The sequence below is a fragment of the Alligator mississippiensis genome, chromosome 10, assembly GCF_030867095.1.
Source record: "Alligator mississippiensis isolate rAllMis1 chromosome 10, rAllMis1, whole genome shotgun sequence".
Classification (NCBI taxonomy): Eukaryota; Metazoa; Chordata; order Crocodylia; family Alligatoridae; genus Alligator; species Alligator mississippiensis.
The window spans coordinates 20,449,990-20,465,370 of record NC_081833.1 but is presented as its reverse complement, the minus strand read 5'-3'; the positions used below and the strand labels follow the sequence as shown (position 1 = coordinate 20,465,370).

Below are 15,381 nucleotides of genomic sequence, written 5' to 3'. Positions count from 1 at the left end.
GCCTGGGACCAACTTCTGGGCTGAATATCTCCAGATCGACCACTCCCAGAGCCCTATTCAAAATTCATCAAGGGACTCCCAAACCTGCACATACATGTGGATGACCCCTGGGGCTGACAGATGCCATCCAGTAGCCACCAGAGGGAGGGGGAAGTCCCACAAGGGTCAATGACCCCTGGATTGGGCAAACCTGAAAACTGGGGAGTCACCAAAGTCTGCCAAGGACAGATAAAAGGCAGTGAAAAGTGACCCTCAGTGGTGCCCTCTTGATCTCCAACTTGACCAGACCTGTCCAGCCAGAAGGACCAGCCGGTGACCCCCTTCTGGAGGATAACACCACGCTGAAAGAAGCCTCGACTGGCCATCAACGGCAGACTCCAGCGCTTGTAGGATAGGTATACCTGACTCTGTAGCTTGCTACTGTGTGTGTGCATATGTGTGTGTGTGTGGGGACCAGCCCCAAGGTTTATGATTTAACTCATTACAGTGCTTCAATCCACCTAATAAACTAGAATTTTAAGGATCCCGAGTTGGGCATTTGTAGCCAACACACAAATACCAGAAACTCTCATTCGATACAGTCTTCAGTGCCTATCTTTGATACAAGCACTCTCACTCTCCTTGAGTTTTATCCTCCTTTCTTTCTGTACTCTTCCCCTGCTTGCTATGTTTCCAATCTAGAGCTGAAATCCCATTTCCATTGACTGAGCCACTTGGCCCAAGATGTCCAGATTTGTCTAAGAAGCCTGTAGCAGAGGTGGGATTGTAACTTATATTTCTTGACATCCAATCCTGCATGTGAGCACTGAACGCTCTGAGAATTAGGCAGCCCTGGCCACATAAACAAGGGAGAAGAGATCTTCTCACTGAAAAATCACTGTATATCGCACATCTTAGTGTCTAGTGTCTCATTTTGATAGATTAACTCATCAAGCCATGAAGGTGACCTGCTATCCTGAGCAAGAAAATATATCACTAATTAAGAGAGTATAACTGGCATAAAACATTAAACTCAATAAGACACAACAACAGTGTGGAAGTATGTGGACACCTGAATTTCTTTCAGGACCAAGGAAGCAGGTAACATTTTGCCTTGTGTCTCAAAACTATCAATCGGATGATCAGATCTGTCTAGTCCCAAGCTAACTATGCCTCTGACCTCCTATCCGCATTGCCTACTTAAAGGCCCCATGACAAGGTCTCAGGCTTCTATCAGCCTTTTTTTTCAGGATGAGTCTCACAATCCCCTCCTGTCAAGCTGGCAATTCACTATGACTATTCAGGTATGCCTAGCACTTGCAATCATTTTTTTTCTGGGCAGTGGCATGGTTTTATAATTTTTTTAGATTTATATCTCACCTTATCCAATATCACACCCCAAAACTTGAGGTGACCTGGCAATATTCAAAGCAAAGTATCATTTAAAGAACAAAACATTCCTTAAAACAACAAACTGCTTGACTTACTAGGTGGCCATCAATCTTCCACAAGGATGTTCCAGTAGGCTGGTCAGTCTCATACCTGTAGTTTCTGGATCAGCAAAATCTCCTTCCTCCAGGCCTGGATTGTCATTTTATACAGTCGTTTTTCACCACATCAGACCATTCTGCACTTCCTCCCTTACTGGGATGAAACTTCAAACAATTGTGATCTGTATTGTTTCAGCTTCAGGAATATGCATCAATCGTCCCTTCCAGCATTTAAATCCTGTACGAAATACATTTCATCATGCACAGAGTGAAGAATATAGTCACTGGCAAGCCTATAAACATTTGTAACTTTAATCTAGTAGTCTCTAAATGTTTCAAGTCCTCAGCCCTGCCAAGAGATGCATTACAAAACCATGTAATGCTGCACTGCCAACTTCCAGAATAGCTCTTAAGCTAAAGGGAGTTATTCTCAGTTCACTTTGAATAGACTTAATATCCATTGAGGGTTTGCCTTTGCAGTTATAGAAAAGTAATTTAACTAAATAAGTGGCTTGGATTAACAGGAGGTGTCTGTGACTGTAAGTGGGTCAGATTCCACAAAATCATTGACATGATTAATTTAAAAACTGTATGATTATAAATTACATCACCTTTTATATCAGTTACCCAGAAAATCCAGGGGGTCAAATCCTAAAATTCTTACTTAATTTGATCCTCATGTGAGCAAAATTCCCACAAGCTTCAGTAAGGACCTTAGCATTTCACTCACAATCAATAAGGCTTTAGAATGAGAGATCTGGTAAAACCAGATGCAAATACTATTTAGCACTTCTGTAGCATCCATCTATCTACACTATCCCAATCACTGCTGTGGTATCTAAATGCCTGGCAGCTAGGGATATTAAATAAGTCTCAATCCTTCTCAGGCAAGTACGTATTATCCCTGTTACATGGATATGGAAATTAAAGCAGAAATAAGGGAGGCAACTTGCTCAAAATCAATTAATCAGTGGAAGAACTTAACAGAACACAGAATTAAGACTCCCCATCTTTTAGCTTCTTTCATTCCCTGGAGATCTCAGAACAGCAGAGACTCCCTATGCCTGAAGAAGGGTGCTTGTGCCTGAAAGCTTGTAAATAACCTTTTTCCAACTACTCAGTTGGTTTAACAAAAGATATCACATCTACCTGAAGAAGCTTGACTCCCAGTTCAGCATTTTTGCCATAACACTTCCCAAGTCTTTTGTCTGATCCTAATGGTGGCAAAATGTGACTGTGTTTACATCTGTCACTTGGTTTGATGCCCAGTGTTCCTTTTCCAATCTCACAGCTGAAACCCTGGATCCCTGTGCCATGTTACACTTCCCAAGTGTCTGGGAAAAGGGGCATTCCCCATTTACAGTGCAAATCTGCTCCCTTGCACCATCTTGTGGTACCTTGGTTTATTTATGTTTGAACACATTTGATTTTAACCACCATCACTTATACTGTATGTTTTATGCTCAAAATTTAAGTCTACTTGTTTTGTTTCTTTTTTACTCAATCCCTTGTTTTGAGTTCAAGAGTCTGAACATGTAACAGTTTACTTCAGCATCAGCAGTATTCCCTCAAACCCTTTAACTCCCATTAAAGCTAACATGTTACGACTTTGGAAAATAGAATTATCTGTTGTAAAAAATATAAAAAAACAAAGGACCCCAGTCATGTAACAAGTAATTATCTCCAAGTGTCCTCAGTGCAAGAAGATGACAGAGGGCTCAGTTAGCATCTTAAGTGGATTTCAGTCTCTCTCTGCCCCTTTCTTCAGTTCCCTCACCTTTATCCTCTTCACTGCCATTATACCAAGTTTCTTACTAATACTTTTTCCCATCTATTCTTTCCCTCACTTCACTCCAAAGAGCCATCTTCTGGTGCCCCTATGCCCTAACTTAGGGGGAGGAAACCCTTTCCAGTTGCAGGCCAGAATGAGTCACCCTAAGTCAGTGGCAGGCAGGCAGGCGCTAGGACTCAGCCATCACCATCACTTGTCCCCACAGTGGTATGGGAAAAGTGCCCGCAGCCGAATGCTGTCGAAGCTCCATACCCATAGGCCAGATCCAATGGTTCTGTCAGATAAATTATTTGCTTAAGCTCCCAACCTAGTAAGGAAACACCTGCAAATACTCCTGACCCCAATGGGGCTCGTTTCCCAGCTGAGACTCAAATAAGCAGGAGACAAGGGTGTGGTCTTTCCAGTTTATTCGGCTGAAGGTCCCCAGACATTAGAAAGGCAGAGGGGCCCGGGTTGCACTTTCACACATGTATTTATATTCTCTGGGTACGTGAGATTTTGGCATTCACAAAGCTTTAGCGGAAAATTACTAGTATTGCATGACTCCTCTTCAACCTATGGGGGTAAGCTCCAATCACAATATAATTTTAAACAATTTACCAAATAAGGCACAGGTCTGCTGCCAAGCCTGTCTATCATGCCTAGTCACTATGGGGAAAGTTGTGGGTACCTGAAGGTGCAGGCTGTGCTTCCTGTGTTGGTAGAGAAGGAAACCTCTTTCACAATTTCTAACAGTTCTGTAGGCCAGATTCAGCCTGAGGGCCACAGGTTGCCAACCCTTGGCCTAACCAGTTCCTTTCCATTGTCAGCCATTCTTTGCTCTGTTCTAGTTGTAGCATTCTAGCCTCCAAGACTCAGCAGACATCAAATGTCCACTTCCAACTCTCCAGCCCTTAACTCTTCACTTCTCCAAGAATCATTTTCTTAGATGTCACACTGAATTGCCATCCTTAAAACTGGAGAATACCCCAAGTGCCACCCAGTCTTCTAGCATTCAAATATTCTCTTAGAAAGGCAGTAGCAAGAAAAAGCATAACATATACTGTATCTTTAATAAGTAAGTCTTACTACTCCACTTTGAAAGGATATGTTGCTATAGACAGCAAGTACCTGCTTGAAGCACTCCACCCTGCTATCAAGTGCTGACCTAAGTGTCCAACTCCCATTGAAGTCCATTTTTTAAAACACCTAAATACTGTTTGAGGACTTGAGACTGAGTCTTTGCAAGGAGAATCTTCAGCAGTGGCTCTCAACCGTCTTGGACTCAAGGCCCCTCATTAGACTCAAGGTATCGTTGGAAAATGCCAGCTCTTCATTTTCACTAGTTTTTTAACTATTGAAAAATAACAGCAAAGAATTAAAAAAAAGCCCACAGCAGGACAGAATGGTTTCAACATGATCTATTCCTATTTGAAATCTCTACGTTTATTTCGTGGATCATATTTGCACACCTCACCCTGCTAAGTGTGATGCCCCGTGGCACCCTCGAAAGGTTCTCCAGGGACCCCAGGGTGCCGCAGGACCTGGTGGAGAGTCTTGGGCCTGCCTGACTGGCTTGGAGGTAGAGCACCAACCAGGCACAGAAAGGCTGGAGGGGGAGAAAACCTCAGCCAGGGATGTAGTATTGCTCATACTGTAGTTTAGCCCAAGCCCAGGGAACAGCATCTTCTGAGCCTCAGGTGGCTTTCAGAACTAGCTGGAAAAGGAAGTTTTACCAACCCTGACCTCAAGAGCCAAAGGTTCAACCCCTTAAAAGCAGCAGTAGGTTAACAGTCAGCACGAGGTGGAGTGCTTGTTACCTTCTAGTTAAGTCTTTCCCCAGCGCGGGCTTTCTCCACAACTGGGAAGAAGCCCAGGGAGGCACAGAGGGACCGGGCACTGGCCACACCACTTGGCTAAGCGCTGGAAAGGAGTCTCGGGCAGCGCTGCTTTGGGTGGGGTCCGGGTGCGGCTCCTCAGAGCCGCGGCCTAAGGCCCTCGGGCCCCACCACCGCCCCGCTTCCCGCTCAGGGTCGCCCCCTTGGCTCAGGCCACTGGGGGGTGCTAGCGGGCACAGCTATGAGCCAAGCGCGCGAGGGGGCGGGGCTTTATGCGAGTGGGAAGGGCCATCTCGGCCCGAGGCGGGTCTGGCTGCGCGCGCGGGCGGACTCTCGCGAGGATTTGGGTGGCTCCCGCGGTGTTTGCCTGTGCGCCTGCGCAGTGCAGTGCAGTGCGGTGCCGGGCCGGAGGGTGCCGGGCAGGGGCTGCTGTCGCCGCCGCCATGAGCGGGACGCTGGCTAAGATCGCGGAGATAGAGGCCGAGGTAGCCCCTTCCCCCGGGGTGGGGTCGGGCGCGGGGCGCGGGCCGGGGCCGGGGCTGACGCGCCGTGTGCCCGCAGATGGCCCGCACGCAGAAGAACAAGGCCACGGCGCATCACCTGGGGCTGCTGAAGGCGCGGCTCGCCAAGCTGCGCCGGGAGCTCATCACCCCCAAGGGCGGCGGCGGCGGCGGCCCCGGAGAAGGTGGGTAGCGCGGCCGCGGCGCCTGCGGGGGGGCTGCCTCCGCCGCGCAGAAGTGTCTCTCGCGAGCAGGACCCGCGCGGCGGCCGGGGCAGCCCAGCTCTGTCCAGCCCCGTCTTGGCGCCGGCCCGGCCGCTGCCCAGGGCCGGCCCAGCCGCCCCCACCCGTTTCTCTGTGAATGGAGGTGACGGCGCCCCGGCTCTGGTCTGCCGCCGTGCTTCCTGTGCCCCGGACACCTGTCCTTTGTGCCTTGCCTCGTAGGTTTTGATGTCGCCAAAACGGGTGATGCCCGGATCGGTTTTGTGGGCTTCCCGTCAGTGGGCAAATCAACTCTGCTGAGTAATTTGGCTGGTGTGTACTCGGAGGTGGCGGCGTATGAGTTCACGACGTTGACCACGGTGCCTGGGGTCATTCGATATAAAGGAGCAAAGATACAGGTGACACACCTCTGCCTGCAGGAGCAAGGGGGTGGGGTGGGGTGGGGTCTAGCTTGGTTCTGGCTGGATAGTCTGGTCTGCCATTCAGAAGTTAGAGGCAGTATAGAGTAGAGTATCAGTGCTCATTGTTTTGGCCCCGCAATCCAGATGAATGACACAAGACCGGTCTGTGGGCCAGATCAGCCCCCACATTGTCCCCATTTGGTCGGGATCAGGTTCCAGGGGCCCTGTGTGCCGGGACTGGGCCCCACACCATCCTGTGTGACATGTCTAGTGATCGGAGCCCCAGCCTGTAGGGCTCTCCACAGATCCACGGGGAGCCCTGTGAGGCAGATGATAACACGCTGGGGGCCTAACCTGGCTCATGGATCCAGGGTTGAGCACCGCTGCCAGAAAAGATGGTTTGAGGATATATGCACACTTAAAACCATTTTACTGGTTTTAAATTTAAATAATTTGTGGTACTTCATGCTGCTTCAGTGAGAAATTACTGGCGCAAGGCAATTCTTCCATGTTTTATATAGCAGAAATGGCTATATTCTATTCTGTTGTAAAACAGGACAAACAGTAAAACAGGCTAAGTATTATATTCAAAGAGGAGGGAATCCTAATGACTTACTCAAATTTACATTAGGCTGAGTTACTATTACAAGTAAAGATGGGGTGTGTTTCATTTTTTGGGAGGGAGGGGAGGTGGCATTCTCACTGTAATGGAGTTTGTTCTTTATTTTCAAATGTCCAGCTTCTTGATCTCCCAGGAATTATTGAGGGAGCTAAGGATGGGAAAGGGAGAGGTCGACAAGTCATTGCAGGTGAGCTTTGAAGGGCTGGGAGCTCATTTTAGCCATTATTTTATATGCTAATGGAAGGGTGAGGTTTCACAATGATTTCTCTCTGGGCCCTTGGATGCCTAGTATACGGTCAGTGTGTCTTATGTCAGAAATGAGTTACTAAATTTGTAGGTAGTGGGGGGGAACAGGCATTTTTCACTTTCATGCCTATGTTGCTTGAAGGTCGGGGCTTGCTCAGCTCTTTGTGCTCTGTATCTTCCTAACTGCTCAGAAGTATACTAGCACTTCAAAGTCAGATACATTCCCACATTAAAGAAGGTGTTTGTTTTAATATCTCTGGCACACTTGATACTATGCTATAGTTGTATGTAAACACAGACAGCAGGCTCTGTCCAACCAGTCAGATTATTTAAGACAGAATCTGATTGCATTAGTGACAAATGTCCAAACTCAGTCTGGTAGTACTGGACCAAAAAAGGATGGAAGCCAAGGCATATCACCAAAACTGCAAAAATAAGATGCGATTCATTTCCCACTGGTTTTCATGAGCTTTGCTGACTTCTGTTGGGGTGAAGTTAAGGTGAGATATCGGTCTTCCAATGACACTTGCTCATCTGACTTGCTAATTTAGTGGCCCTGAAGAAAGAAGTCCTTGGTAACCATGGTGCAACCTCTTCATAATGAACTCGCAGGGGATTGGGGGAAAAATGAATTAAAAGAGGGTTGTTTGCCATAATAATTAGTAATTTTACTGTAACATAATGAAAAACTTGGTTCCTGCTGTTGGTGTTCTTAAAAGCAAGGGGGGAGCGGTTTTATAATAAGACTGTACAGTACATCATTCTGCATAAAAATTCTTTCAGTCTTTCATTTGTAGGCTTCTGAACTTGTTAACAAGGGCATGAACTTAAGTAGATGTAGGTCAGACCAGATGTCTGCAGGTCCCACCTGATTTTAGCCTGTGAATTGGAAGGGTGTTTATTAGGGGTGCACTGTCCTGGGCCCTGCCCCAGCTGGGCAGCACCTGCCCCAGCTCCATTCCCCCCCCCCCCCTTTCCTTCTCCCACCCCTTCCCCACCAACAGACTTAGCAGCTGGATGCTGTTCTCCAAGCTGCTGTGCACATGCACTTAGCATTTGTAGTTTACATTGTCAGCCACATCAGCCAGTAATGTCTATTTTCCTTTTATCAGTGCTGATACGATATGGACCGATATATCGGTGCGCTTCTAGTGTTTATTTCATGGTGAAGTAAATATTAGGCAAGGGCCTAGGACTAGAAACTTGGCTCTTGTAGGCCTCTGTATTTCAAAAACATAACTCATTGTAATTGTTATCAGGTTAGGCAGGGTTTATCTCCTTGATGGTACCAAAGTCTGTCACTGAGAGGTGAATTAAGGTGTACTGGGGCCCTGAGCAAACACAAAATTGGAGGTGCCCTCCCCCCACAGGAGTTGCATTACAAAGCGGGGGAGGAGCCCCTTTCTTTCCTGGTGCTGGTGGGGGAGGCTGGGTGGACCCTGCTGGGCTGGGGGTGGTGGGGGCTCATGCCCACCTCTTCTCCCTGCTACCTGCTCCCCCTCTCCGTGCTATAGCCAAGCACATGCATGTGCACACACATGGACACAGGGACACAAACACACTTTCCCTGCCATGAAAACACACACACACACACATGCACTCATGTGTGCACAGACATGGCCATGCATACAGACACAGGCATGCGTGCATGCACACACACATCCATCCTGGCCGTACTTTTTCCCTCCCACAGGAACTCCCCCCACCCCCACTGTCTCTTGATTACTATGAGGCAAATCCCTACCCTCTGGGCCGCCACCCCCCCGCGCGTGCGCAATGAGCCACCCGTGGCTCTGTCTTGCTCCCCACCTGTTTCACTGACTTGTAGGCATCCGGCTGTGCCTGGGCAGCCTTCTCTGTAGCAGTGTCACGCTGCTGGGAGGGGTGGCTACGGGGAGCTAAGATGAATTTGGGGGGGCTATAGCCCCCCTAGTGCTGCTATCCTCCTGCAGAGGCATGGTGCAGCACTCCCAGCCTGGCTTCTCACACCAAAGGCATGGCACTGTGGTGCACTCCTGGCCAGCCCGGCCCCAGCCTGCACCCCCCAGCCGCACTGGGGGAGGGGCTCTCTCCCAGCTGCAGGGAAACACACATGAAAGCCAAGGTTTTAAATTTGGCATAATTTTTTGTCTCCCTGCTGGAGACAAAACCACGCTTTCGCTTCCTTGCGGATGAGGATCCTGGGGCCAGGGCCCCTGGGCTCGTGCCCAGCTGGCCCGTGCACTAATCTGCCTATGCTGTCACCACCCATTGAACCAGTTCTTGGATGCTTTGATATTTACTTAATTGTACAGTGCTCTGGCAAAGATGTATGTGTATAATCTTTTCTGGGATAATTTTTCTCTCTGATCCTCAGTTGCTCGAACATGTAACCTAATTCTGATTGTTCTGGATGTGCTAAAGCCCTTGGGACACAAAAAGATCATTGAGAATGAGCTGGAGGGCTTTGGAATACGACTGAATAGCAAGCCCCCCAACATTGGCTTTAAGAAGAAAGATAAAGGAGGCATCAATCTCACAGCCACTGTAAGTTGGAAATTGCAACATGCTGAATGGAAATGTCACTTCTAGAAAGCATTGTCGTCTTGTTGCCCTGAAGTGTACAAGATATGTGTGAGACTGCAAATTGAGTTTCTGCTACCAACAGCACTGAATTCCAGTGTCTCAAAATGCAGTTACTACTACTTGGTACCAGTGCACAATGGCTTATAGGTATTAGTATCAATGACTGCAGTATCTGACTATATGCAAACTCTTCCTTTTCCCACCTAATGTTGTCTTTTATATTCAGTGCCCACAGAGTGAGCTAGATACTGAAACAGTGAAGAGCATCTTAGCAGAGTACAAAATTCACAACGCTGATGTCACGCTGCGGAGTGATGCTACTGCAGATGACCTCATTGATGTGGTTGAAGGAAACAGGTACTGTATCAAAGTAAAGACATGGTTACCACATGTAGTCAAATTACAGAACTGAAAAAGCCTATCGGTCAAAATCTGTTTCCAGTACAAGCCAGGTTATTTGTGTGATGCACCAAGTCATTGTTTGCATCCACCCTCAAAATGGTATATCCCCCATTCTCTTCCCTTCCCCAGACAAGGATCCACAAGGTGGCAGGGAGTATTCTTATACATTGCTACTGCTTCTGTATTGCTTTGTTTCCTACTCTTTGCAGAGTTTATATCCCGTGTATTTATGTGCTGAATAAAATTGACCAGATTTCCATTGAGGAACTAGATATCATTTACAAGGTACCTCACTGCGTACCAATCTCTGCTCATCACCGTTGGAATTTTGATGATCTGTTGGAGAAAATTTGGGACTACTTGCAACTAGTGCGAATGTGAGTGTTAATTGCTGCTGAATTCCTGCAGAGTTGGTTAGAGGGCTTGCAGAGACTTCTATGCCTTGGAGTCCTCATTCTCCTGTTCTAGGAATAATGGCTTCCTGTAAGCTCATACAGAACGTTAGCCCTCAAATGCTCTAGTCTGTTATCAGCATTGGTTTGATTATATGTTTTTTCTGCTGTGTGACTCAGATGCAGACGAAGGAGCAGTTTGCTCAACACACTCAAATACTGGGATTTAAATTTATTTCCTAGTAGGAGAATGAAGGGGATGCTCTGTGGGGACAGCTTCTGCCATCTGCATGAGAGCTTAAGCTGAGGCTTAGGGCTATGGGAAAATGAGTTATGTTGAGTTAAAAGGAAGAGGGATGTTCTTTTTTTGGTTAACTTGACTAATTTCTTTACATTGTAGCTATACTAAACCTAAAGGACAGTTACCAGACTACACCTCTCCTGTGGTGCTGCCTTACTCCAAGACCACAGTGGAGGATTTTTGCATGAAGATACACAAAAATCTCATTAAAGATTTTAAGTAGTAAGTACCATAGGAAAAGATTGGGCCAAACTATCCTCTACTTCCAGTGTCTTTACAGTGGTGCATTCTGAGTTGTGATTTTTATTTCTTAAAAGTTATTCACTAGCAGCAGGATTGAAACTTGAAAAACTATAGGACTTGAATTTGCTCTCACTGAAATAGCCTTTTATGTACATCTTTGTGCTAGTATCTGGAATGATTCAATTTTAGTGTTTGTATGCTGTTCTGTAGCTTCCTTGCTTGCTGTAATATCCCTTCCTGGTAGGAAAGCCACTGTTTTTAAAGCATGAGAATGGTATTAGTCTACAGAGTCTTGAGCTCTGTAGCTATGGTTTGGTATTAATGACCCCATCCATACCTTTTGTCTGCTTTTGGAGTTGATGCTTGGAGCCTCTGGGACAGGTACTTATGTAAGGTATTTTGTATAGATAACCCCCCTAGGGACAGAATAGTAGCTGTCATTGTTCTGTGGTATTTCAAAAGTTCATTGGGTCTTTTTTTTCCCCCTCTCTCCTTCAGTGCACTGGTTTGGGGTTCATCTGTTAAACACAACCCGCAGAAGGTTGGCAAAGATCACACGCTTGAGGATGAGGATGTCATTCAGATTGTAAAGAAATAAAGTTGTCCCCGATCAATTGCCACAACAACTGGCATTGTTATTGTGACTCTCTTTCTATATACAGTCAGTTTTGAGTGGCTAAGTGGAGAGGGAGTTACTTTGTTCTGGTGCTCACTTGCATATCCAGATGGTTGCTGAAACACATGGTTGAAAATTGGATAAAAAACTGAGGAGTCTATGCTTCAAAAGGGTAGTCTCTCTGCTATGTGTTTATCACTTGTCAGGTTTATAAAATCCACACACACAAGTAGGATTTCTCTTATGCCTGTATAAAAGTAATTTCTTTGTAAGCTGTGCTTTTATGTTCCATCTTACAGTGTGTCTTTAACAATAAGAGAAGGCCTGACTCTATCAACTTAATGTAAAGGGATCCCTATTTAGGCATTAAGGGCATTGAGTTCACTGCATCCTTGGACACCAAACTCCTCAAACCTAGGTGTACAGCTTGATGGTACAACCTACTGAACCACTTGACCTAATGTTGTCTTTTGTTATAGACAAGTACACAGGATGGATTTGATTTAAATCATTCTTGTTGTTTGATATAATAAACATATCATTCACAACTCAGAAATAGATGTAGGTTTCATTTTTGGAAGGTACATGCTATACATGTTAAATCAGTGATTTTTTTTTAAATATTTTTTCAGATTAATTTTGCAGCTACATCAAAAAACTGAATTATGAATGGGTTATTTTATTTAACAAGGCTAATTGAAGCAGATAGTGCACCTCCCAATGACTTCACAAGTATCCCCAATTTACTAGATTAATCATGGATATATGGGGGATGTTTTTGCCATGCTGTATTAGGAGGACATCAAATGAATGATGCAGCTATATGTTATTAGCTTGGGGCTTTCTTCACTTTCTTTTAGGGGTGCACCAATCAACATTTTTTTTTTTTTTGGCTGATATCAGTGGCCAATTATTAACCACTGGCTGAAACCAGTCCAATAGCAGATATGCAGCCTGGCAGCTTGAAGTGCAGCATCTGGTCGGTGAGTTTGGGGCGGGGGGCAGACTAACATGGTGAGGGAGGGGATGGGGCTGAGGCAAGGTGGGGTGCAAGATGGAGCTGCTGGGGGTGTCAGGAAGGGGGAGGCATGGGGGGCATGTGCCCCCAGGTTTGTGTGTGAGGTAAGGGCGGGCTGCCTGTTGTGGGCTCTGAGCCAGGGGCTGGGTGGGTGGTGGTGGCACTGAGGGGGTGGGGCTGTGGGGCAGTGGTGGCACTGGAAGGAGGGCTGCATGGTGGGCTGTAGCCTCCCTTCCCACTAGTGCCACCACTGCCCATCCTACCCCCACCCACCCTGAGCACAGCCCTGGCCCAGCCCTGCTACTGAGAAGAGGCCAGTGCAGCTCCTGGCACTGAGCCCACAGCAGGCAGCTCACCCTCACCTTGCATACAAATCCAGGGACACATGCCATCCTGGGGTGCAAGCAGTGGCAGGAACTGCCTTCCTCCTCACTCTCCTGTGCCCCCCTGGAGGAGCCACCTGTAGCCCTACCCTGCTCCACTCCCTCCCTCTCACCACGGGGGCCTTGATCTGGTGCCCCCCTGCTACAGACTTACCGGCTGGATGCTGGTCTCCAGGCTGCCAGGTTGCATTCCTGGCTGAATACATACTGCAGCTGTGCACATGTATGTTGTACTTGGCTACACAAGCCAAAAAAAGACTTGCCGATTTAATGTCAATTTTTCTTTTACTGGTGCTGATCCCTTATGGACCGATTTATATCGATTCACCTTTACTTTCTTCTAATCTTTGATTTCTTACCTTATATCATGGCTGCAGGCTTGCCAGGCTGTAAGTTTTCCCTTCTACCATATCATTCCCTCACTAGATCTCAAATCGATGGAGAGGCTATACTCAGAAACTTATCCCTTAAGATTTCTGGAATACTCTACTCAAAATGGTTCTTGTTTCCACTGCCCCTCCCTCTTATCTCCAGGCTCTTCCTCCTTACCTACTCCACTGCCAACAATCTTCTGTTCATTTAACTTCTTGAAACTTTGCACTTTTAGAGAAAACTGAGGGCTTGACTTGTTTGTGTGCGCAAACTTGTAGAGATGCAATAGGGCTGATGGGTAGGTAATCGGGTCTGTTAGCTTTCATCTCCGTATACTGCTGTTAACAAGGATGTTCTCTGGAGGCACAAATTCAGTTTGAGAACTGAAACTAAGCATCACAGCAATGCTTCTTGGGATTTTCTAGACTGAGCATTGAGTCCCATTGGGTAGAGTGGTTATCTTTAATCTTTACTAACCTATGGAGGAAACATCCTAAGATTGGGCCCCTTATATAGTCCATGGTCTGTTGTGACCTATATATAGAACTGTTCTAAAAAGGTTACATGAATATATAGTCTCAAATAATATATAATTAGAAGTTATAAGCCCCGTTCCATGCTGATATATTTGAGCTTTAACATACCTTAAATTAAAACTATCTTTATGTAGATTAATTTTTTAAATTAAAATGCACCTTAAAAAATAAAAAAAGACTAAGTAAAAAAAAATCTGATTTAAATTTAAAAAAAAATGTTTTTAATTTTATTTATTTTTAATCACTGATTTTTGTCTACCCTGCAAAGTACATCAAAAACTCCCTCTATTCCATACCTGGTAGTTGACTTCACTTTCTCCAGGGGTGACAACAAAATTACTATTTTGTAAAGCTAGGGAGTAGCAGTAGTACTGTTGCTTTTTTCTATTTTTGGTTTTCTTGTCCAATTTTATAGTTTTACTAAGACAAGGTGAGTTCACAGTTCGTGGAAGAGGTAAGCTTTATGGTTAGATGATCCCTGACTCAACCTTCTTTCTTGGTAATGCAGAAGTCTTCTGTTGAAACTTTCAGCAAGCAGTCTTTCTTGGAAATTAGATTACTGATGTTGCAGACATTAAGTTCATTCAGTGTTCTAGCAAATATAAAAACTGCCACAACTCCAAAAACAAGGCTTTGTCTACAGCCATCATTTTATAGGTGTTTTGTATGCCTTTTAAAGTACTGCTTTTGGATGTATAAATACTAGGGTGGATGCTGATTTGACAGGCATGCTGCAATTGGTACACATTTGTGTGTACAGTGTCAGGGAGGTGGTGATCAGAAGCATCTGTTTACTTTTGGCTTTGGAGATGCACATTAACATTTTCATGCTAAAGTTAGAATCTGTTCAGTGCAAATGCTACTGAAGTAGTTAACTGGAAAAACACTTGGTATCTGAGCTTGCTAAAGAGCTTTAGCAATGCCTTCTAATAGGCAAATCGTTGTCCTATAGAAGAGCATTACAGCAGCCTCTCCTGGTGGATAATCAGATCTGGCTGGTTACTAGACATAATTCCTGCGACCAGCGTGTTACTGCTCGTAGAACAACCTGTAAACTTGTTTATAGTAGTAGTTAAAGTTTAGTAACTTTATACTAGCTAAATTATGTAGTTGCAGCTCCCTCACTAGATTTGTTAATTTCTAGCCCCAACAAGCCTGCTCCACTTTCTTCCTGAAAAAGGACACTAACCTTAAAAATGTAACAGGAAAAGATTTTCATGCTTTGGAGGCCTAACCAGCTATAACCCCCTGGATCTTGGTTTTCTCTGTTTTAAAAATACAGATATTTTCTGATTTAAAACCCCAACGTGTTTTTTCTACAATTGAGGTGAAACACCACTATATATAGGTATCAGTTGAACACAATGTTGTATAGATGTATTTACAGTTTTAAAGCAATTTGGAATCTAACATGCCTCAATTATAATTAAAATACATCCTAGATACCTATATATTTTTGTGGGTTTTTTGTGTTTAATCATAGAA

At 45.4% G+C, this 15,381-nt stretch overlaps 1 protein-coding gene and 1 long non-coding RNA gene across 5 annotated transcripts in view; one reads left to right on the top strand and one right to left on the bottom strand.

Annotated features, from left to right (window-relative positions):
- Nucleotides 1-1,014: 1,014 nt before the first annotated feature.
- Nucleotides 1,015-5,330, bottom strand: LOC109284663 (uncharacterized). Its single transcript, XR_002092203.2, has 3 exons — nucleotides 5,061-5,330; nucleotides 4,372-4,594; nucleotides 1,015-1,707 (listed from the first exon to the last, which is right to left on the bottom strand). It is a non-coding gene; the product is annotated as an uncharacterized LOC109284663 (long non-coding RNA).
- Nucleotides 5,331-5,443: 113 nt separating this feature from the next.
- Nucleotides 5,444-15,381, top strand: part of DRG1 (developmentally regulated GTP binding protein 1) — a 47,421-nt gene continuing 37,483 nt past the window's right edge. For 3 of the 4 annotated variants that reach the window (XM_019493647.2, XM_019493646.2, XM_019493645.2), the window contains exons 1-8: nucleotides 5,444-5,563; nucleotides 5,640-5,763; nucleotides 6,022-6,197; nucleotides 6,940-7,009; nucleotides 9,425-9,594; nucleotides 9,860-9,990; nucleotides 10,245-10,412; nucleotides 10,828-10,950. In XM_019493647.2, coding sequence (XP_019349192.1) covers nucleotides 5,522-5,563; nucleotides 5,640-5,763; nucleotides 6,022-6,197; nucleotides 6,940-7,009; nucleotides 9,425-9,594; nucleotides 9,860-9,990; nucleotides 10,245-10,412; nucleotides 10,828-10,950 — 1,004 coding nt within the window. In that variant the 5' untranslated portion in view covers nucleotides 5,444-5,521. Of the gene's footprint in view, nucleotides 5,564-5,639; nucleotides 5,764-6,021; nucleotides 6,198-6,939; nucleotides 7,010-9,424; nucleotides 9,595-9,859; nucleotides 9,991-10,244; nucleotides 10,413-10,827; nucleotides 10,951-11,469; nucleotides 12,144-15,381 lie in introns of those variants that run through there. The other variant, XM_006266981.4, reaches the window with a different exon arrangement.